Raw genomic sequence first — 16177 nt, 5'->3', positions numbered from 1 at the left:
TGACTAAGCCGCTTCTGGCGAACCAGAGCGGCGCACGGAAACGCCAGAGCAGTACCTATTTATCTACTTGCACTTTGACGTGCTTTCGAACTGCTAGGTTGGCAGGAGCAGGGACCGAGCAACGGGAGCTCACCCTGTCACGGGGATTCGAACAGCCGACCTTCTGATCGGCAAGTCCTAGGCTCTGTGGTTTAACCCACAGTGCCACCCGCGTCCCCCCCCAAAAAACCTTTTGATACCCCATAATTAAATACAGCATACTCACATAGAGACTACCTTACAGCCATCCATGCAGTTCAAATGGCGGTGCCAGTGGGTTTACGTGGTGCCTGACTCTGGTCACTCCTCCTAATCTCCTTTAGGATGCAACTGGGCCATTTTTAGCTCCGCCCCCTGTAACTTTTTGTATGCGATAAGGATCCCGTGATTTACCAGGATCAGCCGGGGATCTACTGGTTGGACATCCCTGCAATAGGATATACCAGTTTGCTGAGCTATGGTTTCTTCAGGGAGGGAACCTTAACACCTGGTTCACTTTGCACTATCTCCAGTGGAAAGGTTCAAGGAGTGGGGGAAGGGAAAAACAGGTCTCTGGCTGAGACCCTGAAGAGCCGGCGTCAGGCAGACGAGGCATATAGTCTGACCCGATGGTAACAAGGAAAGGGAGCGTAGTGGCAAAATCAGAAGTGAAGTGATAGTCACAGCCACGCCCCCTTCTAAAATTGCACAATTACACAATGCTTTGTAATTGTGGATGTATTGCAGCAATCGGTGCAAATCTCCAGCTGTTGTCTTTCTGCTAGATCTACTATGTTCTGTGCAAATACATAAGCCAATGATTCAGAGTGCTCCAATATCATTTTTTGGAGTGGTTCTCCCCCCCCCCCCCTTTTGTTGTTAAAAAGTGTAGCACTTACTGTAACAACTTCATGGTGAGTACCGGAACCTACCGTATTTTTTGCTCTATAAGACTCACTTTTCCCCTCCTAAAAAGTAAGGGGAAATGTGTGTGCATCTTGAGTGAATGCAGGCTGCGCAGCTATCCCAGAAGCCAGAAGAGCAAGAGGGATTGCTGCTTTCACTGTGCAGCGATCCCTCTTGCTGTTCTGGCTTCTGAGATTCAGAATATTTTTTTTCTTGTTTTCCTCCTCCAAAAACTAGGTGCGTCTTGTGATCTGGTGCATTTTATAGAGTGAAAAATACGGTATTTTGCAGGGGCAAAGAGCATTGTTTTGCAGTGACTCAAGCTGTGCTTTCCTTGAAGTTCTATCATACTTAACAGAACTTGCACACCCTTTTATTGAAACAGACGCACCTTGCGTTTTCAGTATACCTGAATGCTTTGTTTTTGAGCATGCAATGGGCAGAAAGCTCCCCTTCAACGCTGGTCAGGCGGCTCTAAGATGCTGGAGACAGACCCAGCTGCAGAAATAGTAAGGGGTCTTCGACTTCCAGTGACCCCGGACTATACCATTGACAAAGGAGCTTCTTTTGACCTTTGCACTCCTGCAGGCATCATAAACACATAGTTAAACAATGGAACTCACTTCCGCAATAAGCTTTTGGCCGCCTACTTGGACAGTTTAAAAGGCAGATTCGACAAATTCATAGAATCATAGAATCATAGAGTTGGAAGAGACCACAAGGGCCATCGAGTCCAACCCCCTGCCAAGCAGGAAACACCATCAGAGCACTCCTGACATATGGTTGTCAAGCCTCTGCTTAAAGACCTCCAAAGAAGGAGACTCCACCACACTCCTTGGCAGCAAATTCCACTGTCGAACAGCTCTCACTGTCAGGAAGTTCTTCCTAATGTTTAGGTGGAATTTTCTTTCTTGTAATTTGGATCCATTGCTCCGTGTCCGCTTCTCTGGAGCAGCAGCAAACAACCTTTCTCCCTCCTCTATGTGACATCCTTTTATATATTTGAACATGGCTATCATATCACCCCTTAACCTCCTCTTCTCCAGGCTAAACATGCCCAGCTCCCTTAGCCGTTCCTCATAAGGCATCGTTTCCAGGCCTTTGACCATTTTGGTTGCCCTCCTCTGGACACGTTCCAGTTTGTCAGTGTCCTTCTTGAACTGTGGTGCCCAGAACTGGACACAGTACTCCAGGTGAGGTCTGACCAGAGCAGAATACAGTGGCACTATTACTTCCCTTGATCTAGATGCTATACTCCTATTGATGAGGCCCAGAATTGCATTGGCTTTTTTAGCTGCCGCGTCACACTGTTGGCTCATGTGAAGTTTGTGGTCAACCAAGACTCCTAGATCCTTTTCACATGTACTGCTCTCAAGCCAGGTGTCACCCATCTTGTATTTGTGCTTCTCATTTTTTTTGCCCAAGTGCAAGACTTTACATTTCTCCCTGTTAAAATTCATCTTGTTTGTTTTGGCCCAGTTCTCTGTCCAAATTCATGGACAGCTCTCCATGGCTATGAGCTGTCCATGGAGGCGCAGGTCAATTCTGTGTCCAGGGCAGCTGTCTACCAGCTCCATCTGGTACGCACGCTGAAACCCTCCCTGCCCACAGACTGTCTCGCCAGAGTGGTGCATGCTCTACTTATCTCCTGCTTGGACTACTGCAATGCATTCTGCGTGGGGCTGCCTTTGAATGTGGCAGCTAGACTGGTGACTGGGAGCGGCCACCGAGACCGTATAACACTGGTCCTGAAAGACCTACATTGGCTCCCAGTACATTTCCGAGCACAATTCAAAGTGTTGGTGCTGACCTTTAAAGCCCTCAACGGCCTCGGCCCTGTATATATGAAGAAGCATCTCCACCCCCATCATTCTGCCCAGACACTGAGGTCCAGCGCCGAGGGCCTTCGGGGAGTTCCCTCACTGCGAGAAGCAAAGTTACAGGGAACCAGGCAGAGGGCCTTCTCGGTGGTGGCGCCCGCCCTGTGGAATGCCCTCGCATCAGATGTCAAGGAAATAAGCAACTACCAGACTTTTAGAAGACATCTGAAGGCAGCCCTGTTTAGGGAAGTTTTTAATGTTTAATGCTGTATTGTGCTTTTAATATTCTGTTGTGAGCCGCCCAGAGTGCCTGGGGAAACCCAGCCAGATGAGTGGGGTATAAATAAATGATGATGATGATGAAGGCTCAAAGGTGGGAGGCAGCATATTTTTGAATTCAAGTGGCTGGAGAGTGCTGTTGTTCTTTGGGTCTTGCTTGCGGGTTTCCCCCTGCTGCATTGAGAACGGATGCTAGACTAGATGGGCCAATGGCAGTCTCATCTTGCAAGTCTCTAGCACAGGGGTGGGCAAGTTTTTTTTTTTAAGTCCAGGGCCACATTCCTTTCTGGGTAGCCATCTGAGGGCCACATGTCAGTGGTGGATGTGGCCAGGGGCAAAAGTGGGCGGAGCAATGAATGTACATTTTACAGTAGGCCAGTTCCTGCAAACACTCACAGAGCCTTCACTCTCCTTCATCACCAAGAAGCGGCATCAGAGTTCTAGACACATTGTGGGCATGCAAAAGCACTCAAGGAAGATTTGCAGCCAGGCCTGTGCAGGGTATGACCAGTGAGAATCCCAAGGGCCGCATTGTGGCCCCTGGGGTGGAGTTCCCCGCTGGTGCGCCAGCCCCAGTCCCTTCCCCGAGGGAAACCGATTCTGCAAAAGGGCCAGCGAAGAGGAGAAGATAGAGCAGGGGTCAGCAATTCTTTTCAGCAGGGGGCCGGTCCACTGTCCCTCAGACCTTGTGGGGGGCCGGACTATCTTTTTTTTGGGGGGGGGAATGAATGAATTCCTAGGCCCCACAAATAACCCAGAGATGCATTTGAAATAAAAGGACACATTCTACTCATGTAAAAACACGCTGATTCCCAGACCATCCGCGGGCTGGATTTAGAAGGCGATTGGGCCGGATCCGGTCCCTTAGTTTGCCTACCCATGCGATAGAGGAACCAATGTGATCTCTGTATACACGCCACAGGGCTTTAAAGGCCACGGTGGAGCTCGCACAAACCAATCGTGCATCAAATCAGGAAGCAGAACCCTGAGAAATTTATAAAGTGCCCTGACCACATTGCTGTTCTGACGCCCACGCGCAGTGAGAGAGTCGCAGAGTTTGCAAACCTCCACCTTGGGGTGGCAGCGGGGTGGGGTGGGGATTCACTGAACAATGGATGCCCAGGAAAGAGCTGCCCTAGACATTTCTACCCGAAACCCCCAAGAGGACTTTGAACTTCTTCTGAGAGTTGGCGGAGGGACCTATGGAGAAGTCTATAAGGTAAGCAACCAAACCGCTGCTCCTTCCTGGAGAGACTGAATGGCTGAGGGCATCACACATTTGGGGCTACGACTTCCACAGCTGCACACTTCTTTGAAGTCTCTCAGCCCCACTCACCTCACTGTTTGTTGTGGGGAAGGAAGGGAAAGGAGAATGTTAGCTGCTTTGAGACTCCTTCGGGTAGTGATAAAGCGGGATATCAAATCCAAACTCCTCCTCCTCCTCTTCTTCTTCTTCTTCTTCTTCACACTAATTGACCAGCAAAAACAGGATTCCTCATAATATAATCTTAGCTCTGGCAGGGAAAACTCACCTCTTCCTTTTGCATCAATTAAAATGCTCTATTTTATTCTTGGTTTCGTCCCCTGCCAGGTATATTTTGTAATCTCTCTGCCACTCTTTGAAACATCCAGCGTTGCCAATCACTGGAGCTGTTTAAAATAGGAAAAGCATCTTCGGCAATACAGCCGCATACTAATTGAACTGGGTTTGAGGACAAAAGAAATAAATATGGAGTAGGGTTCGCCTGTGGAACTCATAGCTGCATGATATTGGAAAAGCTGAGAAGTGTGTTGTCGGCCACATTTTCATCCCACAATTCCCCTAAAGACCTTGGGGAAACCTTGATCACTCCCTCCTTTTATCTTCACAGCAACATTGTGGTGTAGCTTAGCGCAGTCCTATGAATCTTTAGAAGTAGCAACAACTGTGCTCAATTCTTTGATGCGTTCCTCCCGGTATGTGCGCCATTGCCGTCCTAGTGTGTGTCATAGCTGAACATGAATTCATTGCTCTGTTGAGCACTTCATCCACCACACAATGCTGGTCTCTGTGCCCAACGCACTGCCTGCTTTTTAAAGCTGCGAGACAGGCTACACTTTGACTGGGAGAGAAAGCGCATGGCAGAAAGTCCTTCTGTCTGTCTTGGTAATTCTCTCCATGGAACATAGAGGTAAATGCGAGGGACATTTGTGGGATGGCCACTTTAAGTAAGAGATGGAGGCTCCCTCTCCCCTAACAATGTGAAATCAGAAAAGGACAGGTAAAATGTTCAATGTGGTAGAGGCTAAGCAAATCAGTCTCTTAAGCTTAAGCCAAGAAAAAGTAGTCTTTATAAGATTGAATATCAATATACGTATCAAGAGCACAATTTCTGTTCTCATCCTGAAGCAAAGTTCTTAACCTGAGGTACTATTTCTGGGTTGGCAGAGTCTGTAACCTGAAGCGTATGTAACCCGAGGTGCCACTGTAGTTTTCTCTCTCCTGTTGTCACACTAGAATTTGTGGATGTTCAGTGAAGCTGAATGTTGTAAGATGGGCCATTGCAATTCGGCAGGCTCCAAATGAAGGACCATCTGGTCCTCTCAAAAGATCAGATTTGGCCCTTGGGGACTCTAGTTCCTGACCTCTCCTCCTCACCTTTCCCTCCTCATTTCCAGCTCAAGGCTCAGCCTTAGCAGCTCCTTTCACTGGTTGGAAAACGTGATGGGTACATTTATTTCTTGGGCCATAAGCCGCCATGACAGGATGTGGGTGGCGCTGTGGGTTAAAGCACAGAGCCTAGGACTTGCTGATCAGAAAGTCGGCGGTTCGAATCCCCACGACGGGGTGAGCTCCTGTTGCTCGGTCCCTGCTCCTGCCAACCTAGCAGTTCGAAAGCACGCCAGTGCCAGTAGATAAATAGGTACCACTCCGGCGGGAAGGTAAACGGCGTTTCCATGTGCTGCGTTTCTGGTTTGCCAGAAGCGGCTTAGTCATGCTGGCCACGTGACCTGGAAGCTGTATGCCAGCTCCCTCGGCCAATAAAGCAAGATGAGCACCGCAACCCCAGAATCGGCCACGACTGGACCTAATGGTCAGGGGTCCCTTTACCCTTTAAGCCGCCATGACAAGTATAAATGCAGAATAAGCACCTGGGACGCTTCTATAATTATCTATTTCTATTGCCGGCAAATGGAAATTGAATTTTGGTTGGCTTTGACTGCAATAGGCTGTTCAAGATACCTCACAACTTATCTCCTTGTAAGCATCATGTGCACAGACACAAAATGTGAAAATTAACAGCGTTAGCAGAAGAACAAAGTATTGCTGTTGAAGAGAATGCTTCGGAACACATACTTTCCCTACCCCTTCCTGACACAGGTTTCCCCTGCGCATCTGGTTTTAGTTGGTTGTTATTGTTGTTATCTTTAAATTATCTGCGTTCATATATTTGTCGCAAGTTGGGATTCAAGGAGGCTGAGAGCACTTAAAGACAACTTCATAAAATCCAAAGTAATAGAAACAAACTAGTTAAAACAGGAATTGAGATTCTTCAGAACACATTTAGTACCAGCAATTAAAATCCAATTTGCCTTGATAGGGACCCAGCAATCAGCACAATCTGAACCTTAGTTTCCAAAGGCCTGTCTGAGCATGAAGGCCTCAGCCTGTTGGGGGAAGGATAACAAAGAGGGAGCCAATCTAACCTCTCTTGGGAGGGAATTTCATAATATGGGAGCCACTACAGAAAAGGCTCTCTCTTGTGTCACCATGAACCACGCTTTTGGTGTTGATGGGAGCCAAAGAAGGTGCTCACCCCAGGATCTTAGCATGCGGGCAGGTTTGTATGTTGTTGTTGTTTAGTCGTTTAGTCGTGTCCGACTCTTCGTGACCCCCTGGACCAGAGCACACCAGGCACTCCTGTCTTCCACTGCCTCCCGCAGTTTGGTCAGACTGATGTTGGTAGCTTCGAGAACACTGTCCAACCATCTCATCCTCTTTCGTCCCCTTCTTCTTGTGCCCTCCATCTTTCCCAACATCAGGGTCTTTTCCAGGGAGTCTTCTCTTCTCATGAGGTGGCCAAAGTATTGGAGCCTCAGCTTCAGGATCTGTCCTTCCAGTGAGCACTCAGGGCTGATTTCCTTAAGAATGGGTACGTTTGATCTTCTTGCAGTCCATGGGACTCTCAAGAGTCTCCTCCAGCACCATAATTCAAAAGCATCCAGGTTTGTATAGGGAGATACAATATTCCAGGTAGCCTGGGCCCGATCCCCATCTAAGCCCCACCATCCACCCCTTCTTAAAAGGAGCTTGCCTGCCTTCTGATACTACTGGTCGGAGAAGAATTATAATGGGGAGTGAATAACTGGGAATTGTTCGTATGTGGACGAACCCCATAGTTTTTCTGCAGCATCTAGAAAAGCTGTTATTCCTGAGAGGTGTTCCCAGGGAATGCTCAGAATGGCAGCAACTTCTGCAAATTGTACAGGGAGAGGGGAGAAATTGGTTTCGGATCACATTTCCTGGTTCAGTTCCCGAAACAATATGCAAACTGAAACTCAGCTATCCTTCAGAATTTGCATTTTACAAAAATGTTCACGCACCAGGGGAAAGTGTGACAAGAATTGAGGACATTGGTGAAAACAACATAGGAAAAGACATTGGGTTGGGGGGGGGAACAACTGGTGGCAATAATAAACATAATATTAATAGTAATAAATATTATTATTTGCACCCTGCCCTCCCCGGCTTGAGCCGGGCTCAGAGTGGCTAACATCATATAAGTGTTTATTAGCAGAAATTGGCACTAAAAAGCTGATGGATTTTTCATGAGGGCTCTTGATTAAAATTTGGAAACTGAGGCAGAATGAGATGAATGTAAGATCGGGGGGGGGGGTAGAAACTGGGGAAAAATGAAATGGACAGAAAGCACTTTGTACTTATTTTTGTCCCACAGTATTGTTGTTAATAAATTTGTGAGTAAAAATGGTTGCATGTACATACCAGACCTTTAAAGGACCCCCCCTTCAAAAAAGGAATTTCAGGAATTGTAGTTTACCCCCCCCCCACAAGCTACAGCTCCCAGCACCCTTACCCAACTAATTATTATGTGTTTATTACAGTTACTTACTGAAGTTCCCAAGTTTCTTTGAGGAGGGGAATGGGTGAATCTGGCACATGTGTACAGTGGTACCTCTGGTTAAGAACTTAATTTGTTCCAGAAGTCTGTTCTTAACCTGAAACTGATCTTAACCTGAAGCACCACTTTAGCTAATGGAGCCTCCTGCTGCCGCCACGCCGCCGCTGCATGATTTCTCATCCTGAAGCAAAGTTCTTAACCCGAGGTACTATTTCTGGGTTACCGGAGTCTGTAACCTGAAGCGTCTGTAACCTGAAGCATCTGTAACCTGAGGTACCACTGTACATAAATTTTAGAAAGGGGCAAGATTAGATGCAGGTGCACAAAGCATTCTTGTACAGTGGTACCTCGGGTTAAGAACTTAATTCGTTCTGGAGGTCCGTTCTTAACCTGAAACTGTTCTTAACCTGAAGCACCACTTTAGCTAATGGGGCCTCCCGCTGTTGCCGTGCCGCCACCATACGATTTCTGTTCTCATCCTGAAGCAAAGTTCTTAACCTGAGGTACTATTTATGGGTTAGCGGAGTCTGTAACCTGAAGCGTATGTAACCTGAAGCGTCTGTAACCCGAGGTACACAGCTTTAAGTTTCCCTACAACATGCCTTGGTGGTTTCAAGGCCTGGAAGCACCCCTTTCCCCTCTGGTTTGCCAGTTTCTATCTCCAAGGCCTCGTGGAGGAAGGGCAGCTTGTGCTGCAAGCCCACCTCCCACTTAATGTAACAGCTCACATCCTGCTTCATACTATCAAAGGAGCCGAGCGCTGCAGCTGTATCCTCTGCCAAAATATTTCAGCTTGCGTTCTTCTCCTTCCTCTCTAAGCAGTCTCCCGCTTTGAGCTGCGGGATGCAGGGCCCATGCAAGGTGAGGCCACAGGAATTCACAGTCGAACCTCCTGCCTGTTTATAAGGCGTTTACATTGCACTTGAGGTGGCATGTATCTTTCCCATGCGCGTGCCTTTGTCGCGCCCTGTTTTAGCCTCCTGCAACTGCGACGAGTCCCGGCAGGCCCTGCGAAAAGCCCGATGGGTCATTTGGAGGGTGCGACGGATCCTCTTGGACTTCGGCACGCCATGTGACGTCATGCACACTCTACGTTAGGTCAACCGGTCAGGCACCCACAGTCAGAATTTTGTGGGTGCCTCAGGACCCAGGTCCCGCTCCCCGAGTTGGCGCCTATACCCTGGAGGCTGCTGTAGTTGTTCCTTTGTCTGTTATTGCTATGCTTTATTTGCTTAATAATAATAATAATAATAATAATAATAATTTATTATTTATACCCCACCCATCTGGCTGGGTTTGCCCAGCCACTCTGGGCGGCTTCCAACAAAATATTAAAATACAATAGTCTATTAAACATTAAAAGCTTCCTTGACATCTGATGGGAGGGCGTTCCACAGGGCGGGCGCCACTACCAAGAAGGCCCTCTGTCTGCTTCCCTGTAACCTCACTTCTTGCAGTGAGGGAACCGCCAGAAGGCCCTCAGCGCTGGATCTCAGTGTCCGGGCTGAATGATGGGGGTGGAGACGCTCCTTCAGGTATACAGGACCAAGGCTGTTTAGGGCTTTAAAGGTCAACACCAACACTCTGAATTGTGCTCGGAAACGTACTGGGAGCCAATGCAGATCTCTCAGGACTGGCGTTATATGGTCCCGGCGGCCACTCACAGTTACCAGTCTAGCTGCCGCATTCTGGATTAATTGCAGTTTCTGAGTCACCTTCAAAGGTAGCTCCAAGTAGAGCGCATTGCAGTAGTCCAAGCGGGAGATAACCAGAGCATGCACCACTCTGGCGAGACAGTCTGTGGGCAGGGAGGGTCTCAGCCTGCGTACCAGATGGAGCTGGTAGATAGCCGCCCTGGACACAGAATTGACCTGCGCCTCCATGGACAGCTGTGAGTCCAAAATGACTCCCAGGCTGCGCACCTGGTCCTTCAGGGGCACAGTTACCCCATTCAGGACCTGGGAGTCCCCCACACCCGTCCGCCCCCTGTCCCCCCAAAACAGTACTTCTGTCTTGTCAGGATTCAACCTCAATCCGTTAGACGCCATCCATCCTCCAACCGCCTCCAGGCACTCACAGGACATTCACCGCCTTCCCTGGTTCTGATTTAAAAGAGAGGTAGAGCTGGGTGTCATCTGCATAATGATGTGCATCTGGATGAACCATTGTATTCCAGATATGCCCACCTGGCCACCCTTCCTGTGTTTTTCCCAACCTGATTTGTGGCAAAAAATTTGGGAGCAGAAGAAGAAGAGAAATGAAAGGAAAGGAAAACAGCATGTCAATCGATGTCAATAGAAGCTGACTAATTGAGGGGGCGATTCACCCTCCAGCCACACTGAACAGGAAGCAATAAAAGCGGCTGGAACTTGTAATCAACGCTGCTGGGGTCTGCCCCCAAAATAGAGTTTTTACTATATTTGCTTGTTGGAGAGGCTATAGGTTGCTGGCAGCCATTTCCTCTCCCTACATGATACAAATCAGTGGTGTGGTGAGCAGCTATACCCAGTAACAAGCTTGTTGTCCTGATAATTTCACAACTGCTGCTAGGCTGAACACATTATTTTTATCTTTCTTTTTTTTTAAGAAAACCATTTATATCTTTCTCAGATGTAGATCGGAATGGCGTGAAATAAAAAACCCCACAATAAAATTCAGCAGACACTATAACAAATACAGGAGATAATAGGTGTTAAGTTGTGGGTGAACATATCAGACGACACAGCGATTCTTCAAACAGCTCTTGTTTATTCAGAGGCCAGAACAGAACTGAAGTGAAGGGCTCAGTCAGCCTGCTTATATAGAGCTCCAGTACCACGTTACTGTAACAACTTTCTAAAACTATCCAGTCACTGAACGTCACTTTCGATCCTTCATTTGCATAACTATCTACAGCATCCCCCTGCTGGCCCAGGGTGAGAACTTCAGTACATAACAACAGGGTCACTAAAATATCTAGGAAGGCTCAAAACTGATTTTAATAATAATAACTCCCTGCATATTGGCATCAGGCAGATGTCTTCATTACACCCTTTTCGGCTCCTGCTAAAAAATATTTTGTTCAGGTTAGGTACAAACCTACCCAGGTTTGTAGCATGTTGATATGTGGTTTCAGTGTATTGTTGATTTTAATCGGTTTTTTAAACCTTCAAATAGCCGTTTTGTACTTGTCATTGATAATTTTGTGCCATTCTTTTTGCAAACTGCCTGTCCCCCAAAGAGAAGTCATAGGAAAAAGCCCAGCTTGTGTGTTTGCTGCTGTTACACGAATTTTAAGTGCACACACTCCATAGGAAACCAATCCTTCATTCTTCAAAATGAGGAAATCTTTCTTCTTCTTTGGCGATCCCTTGTATCTGAGTAAGATTGTCTTCCATAAACACAGTTTCTGAGTCTGTAAGTGACTGTGGAGACCAATTCTGGATCCACACGTCTTTCCACAGTGGGGACATAGGTTTCTGGACGGGAGCTGATCACAGTGTGGATTTGCCAAGCGTGCCTTCCTCTTAGCGCGTTTCTCCCTTTCGCCCTCAATTTGAGCGTCTTCAAAACCTGTGACACCTTTGGTAAAGGCTGTTCTCCAATTGGAGCTCTCATATAAAAAAACACTGTGAAAATGCTTTTAAAAAAAAGTTTTGAAAAATACATCAAATTTGGCATAGCTCACTTCCGCCGTCTGGTGCCACGTTCGCGTTTTGCACTTTGAAACACATTTAAAACGTTTTGTTTGCAACTGTATAGCCGAGACCCTGGTCTCCAGCCACGTTTAGGCCTTTGCCCATCTTTTAAACACATTCTCCTTTCTGTATCTCCTCAGGCAAGGAACAAGGAGACAGGGAAACTGGCTGCTATCAAAATCGTAAAGATGGAAGCAGGTGAGCGAGGAAAACGACCAGCTACTTTTCGGTGCGCCGCCGTATCGTAAACTGAATGAGCCCTGAAATCCTTTCTCGTTGAGGAGTGCCAGAACTAAGGGGAAGAGTTGCTGTATGCATTTAAAGCAGTATTCAACTTTTCCAGACCCAAGAGATGCATTTTTAACCCAAACATGCCTTTGGGGACCCATTTCTTAATCTTTTTAAAAAGAAAACACCCCCCCCACACACTAATTTTTATTAAAAGTTTTCAGATTTTACATTTCCACATTAACATCTTTCATTACACCCATACATTCAACGATTTCCCTCCTTCCCCATCCAATGTTCTTTTAATTTACCCATAATTCCTCCATATTCTTATATATCCATCTGAATCAAGGCCCCCCCCCCGCCCCCATTTTACATTCCTTTTAAATAGGTTACACTGTTGAATTTACCTTAACACGGCCAGCGTTTTCAGCTGTGTACAATTCTTTTGCCATATATTTTGCATGGAGGTTGTGCTCTGGCTGCGACTGACCGTGGATCAGTCCCACTAGCGGGGAATGACCCATCACAATAATTAGTATTTATTTACATGGCAACCCCGCAGCTGAAGACCGGCTATTTAAAGCACATTCAGTGCAATGTTTGAAGCACATTCTTCCCCTACAAATAATCCTGGGATTATTTCCCAGCACCCTTAAGAAACTGCAGTTCCCGGGAGCTAATAATAATAATAATAATAATAATAATAATATGTCACCCATCTGACCGGGTTGCCCCACCACTCTAGGTGGCTCCCAACAGACTATTAAAAACACAATAAAACATCCAACATTAAGTTTTTTGAAGATGCTTTAAATGTGGTTCGAGACACCTTTTGATGGGTGGAAGTCAGTCTCTAAAATAAAGCTGGTTTGTGAAAAAAACACAGTCTGACCAGCTCATCGCAGAAGCATGGGTGCTCTTTCATTCACTGTGTATATATGCTCAGAAACCAAATATTTTTAATTATTGAGGGTGTTAACGGAGAAATCTGAGGGCTCCCTTGGACAAAAAACAAGGACACCAGCCAGGAATACCAGAGCAAAACAGCAGCCAGTAGGCTTGGTCTTGATTGAAGACTGTCCGCAGGACTCCCACCTGCCACAAGGTGGAACAAGATGGAGGCCCTGAACAAAAGAGAACCCAAACTTTTATTAGCTGCTAATCCCCATGTTACACGCCCCCCCCAACTACATCACTCATACATCACGGTTACATCATGAAAGGGGAGGTCTGGTGGCCGTAATCTGAGCATCCTGGACCCTGCCCCATGGTTCTCCTTGCCCTCCACCAAACACCCATCAAGTGTAGCAAAAGAGACATTTACATTTCCCTGTTTCCCAGCCAAGTTAATCACACCCTTTTGTCTTCATCTGGGTTTGCTATTTCTGGAATGGCTACCTGTCTGGCACTCAGGTATCAGGATGCCAGGAATTATCACCCGGGCATGAAGGTTAGAAAGATGCTGGAAAGAAGTTATATGACTTTAGTAGAAACATTATAAAGAATTAAGTATGAATAGATTGACATTGGGTAAAGATGTAAATTGAAGTCTAAAATTTCGTTAAATTAAATTATGGAACTAAATTTGTGAAAGAGGGAAAGGACTTGCTAGAATATTTAATTGAACTAGAATACAAAAAAGGAGGTGTGAGGAAGTCGAGGAAATAAGCTAATGAAAGATAAGGATATGAAAATATGGGGGGTTTTTTGTATGTTTGTTCTCTTTTGGGTTTTTTTCTTTTTTAAATGTTTTTCTTTTCTTTTCTTTTTTCCTTTTTGTATTGTTGATGCTTTGTACTGCTGTATCTGATTTTGTTTTTAAGGCTTTGTAACTGTTTATTGTTTATTTTTCTCTTTTGTTTTTCTTTTCTTTTTTGTAATGTTTAAACTTTAATAAATATTTTATTAAAAAAAAAAAAAAAAGGAATTATCACCCAGGCAGAGGGGCTGCTGAGCAGCTGAGCTCACCTGTCTATATGAATTTCTGAAGTTTTCCCAGTGAGCCTGTACATAGATGCATTTATCAGTGAATTCTTACATTTGGTATCGTGCAGCAAAGGCCCTTGGAATAGATAGGAAGAAATTGCAATGAAGTGTTTTGTGGGGACAAATCACAAAAGTCACAAAAGCGATTGTTCTGGTTTTGGTAGTGGGCTGCATGTGCATGATATCTGCTGGAGGGGCAACCCCCCCCCAACCTAGACATAAATTCCTGCAACAAGGGGAGGTGGAAAACACAAAATTTGATGGAGCTTTTTGGTCCAACTCCCATCAGGTTAGCCCAAGAATGCCCACGTGAGCCATCCTGAGGAGATTTTGTTGAGAAGCCTGGCCAGCTCCCTCAGGGTAGATTCAAATCTCCTTTCTGGAATGTTCTGCTTCCTTTTTTTTTGTTTATAAAAATGATTTAAAAAGTCTCTAGTCCTGTTACTTGAGGAGAAGCAAGCAGGCTGTATTCTGCAAAATGGCTGACCAAGGAGAAGGCCACTCCAGGCCTTCCTTGTGCAAAACACTTTGTATTAATTCTTCATATTATTATATAATAATAATTGTGGGGAGAAGCTAAACCTTTTCGTCCCTCGCTGTAATCCCAACCCTCCTTGAGAGAAAATTCTTGTAATTTCCCCACGTCTAGACGAACCATGTTACTTTTATGTAACATATATTTAGGGTGGGATATGCAATTCTTTTGAACAGCCTCTGTATCTGTTCTTGTTAGGGGACGCTTATCTTCCTTTCTTGTTCTGTAACACCTGTAAAAGATGGAAACAGCTTTTTAAAAAATCCCCACCCTGTATGCTATCAGAAGCTCATTGGATTAAAGGCTCGATAGAAAGAACAATATATTTTGGAATAAGAAGTTGCAAGTTTCATGTCCGCCTTTATGTATTCTTTCTTTTTATTTTATTTTCCCGTGATGGAAATTTCTATTTCTGTTTTTGTGTGTCCTTACCCCTCTGGGCATGCACGCTTTGCAACAATTTCCTCTTTTTAATTCTATTTTTCTTTAAATAAATAAAAACAAGAACATCCTTCCTTTGGAGAAAACACCCCAGAAGTGTGAGGCAAATTGGATCACTTCTGTAAATAAGTGCTTTCCTAGCACTTTTCCAGCTCCTTCAATGCTGAGGTTTGATTTTCTTGGAAATTTGGCAGAAGAAGAGAGGAGGGGGCAGATTAAGGTTAGAGGCTGCCAGTTGCCGACTTTTTATTGTTGTTGTTCGCAGCTCACACCCACATTTCTTTGGCAAACGCTGCAAAAGAGCGAATTTATTTTGTCGCAGCTGCTGTGCCAGTGCTGAACTTACATATAAGCTAAACAAGCTATAGCTTAGGGCCCCACTCTCTTGGGGTCCCCCAAAAAAATTTAAAGGAAAAAAAACTCCTGGATGTGCATTTCCAAAATATAAGATAAAAAACAAAACAAAACAAAAAACCTACATACAGCAACAGTGTTTTGTGTTGTGTAGGCTCCTGTGATGTAAGTCATGGGCCCCGCCTGATAGCCTGCTCCCTAAAATATCACGGGTTTGCTCCTTTCTATATATAGGGTGCCTACATTCTGCATGGACTGGTTGCAGGGCAACATGCGCAAATGGCTTGAGATACCTATGAGGTCCATAAATTACCAGTACATTTCCGAGCACAATTCAAAGTGTTGGTGCTGACCTTTAAAGCCCTAAATGACGTCCTCCCACCAGATGTCAAAGAGAAAAATAACTACCTGACATTTAGAAGACATCTGACGGCAGCCCTGTTTAGGGAAGCTTTTAATGTTTAATAGGTTATTGTATTTTAGTGTTTTGTTGGAAGCCGCCCAGAGTGGCTGGGGAAACCCAGCCAGATGGGCGGGGTATGAATAATAAATTATTATTATTATTAAGCATATATTCAACACACAAAAAAGCGACAATTTGTTGTTGACAAAGGACAGCTGGACATATAAAGGGCTCCATTACCTTCAGTCGCTTAGGGCCTCATCAAACTTAAATCTGGCCCTAGCCGTGACGTTAATTGTGTGGCTGAAATCAACATGCAGGGCTTTGACGAAATGGAAAAATAAAGCCCAGCAGCCACGAGAGGAGCACAAAGTGAAGGGGAAGAATGTAACCTTTCCTCTCTCAGT

At 45.6% G+C, this 16177-nt stretch overlaps 1 protein-coding gene across 2 annotated transcripts in view; it reads left to right on the top strand.

The window, feature by feature from the left end:
- Positions 1 to 4104: 4104 nt before the first annotated feature.
- Positions 4105 to 16177, top strand: part of MAP4K1 (mitogen-activated protein kinase kinase kinase kinase 1) — a 70488-nt gene continuing 58415 nt past the window's right edge. Inside the window, exons 1-2 of one of the 2 annotated variants that reach the window (XM_081018696.1) lie at positions 4105 to 4242; positions 11961 to 12018. In XM_081018696.1, the coding sequence (XP_080874822.1) occupies positions 4135 to 4242; positions 11961 to 12018 (166 nt within the window). In that variant the 5' untranslated portion in view covers positions 4105 to 4134. The remainder of the gene's footprint in view (positions 4243 to 11960; positions 12019 to 16177) is intronic. The other variant, XM_081018695.1, reaches the window with a different exon arrangement.

Source organism: Podarcis pityusensis (genome assembly GCF_964106645.2).
Source record: "Podarcis pityusensis genome assembly, chromosome: 8".
Classification (NCBI taxonomy): domain Eukaryota; kingdom Metazoa; phylum Chordata; class Lepidosauria; order Squamata; family Lacertidae; genus Podarcis; species Podarcis pityusensis.
The sequence above is the reverse complement of the archived record's forward strand: the minus strand, read 5'-3'. Positions and strand labels throughout refer to the sequence as shown.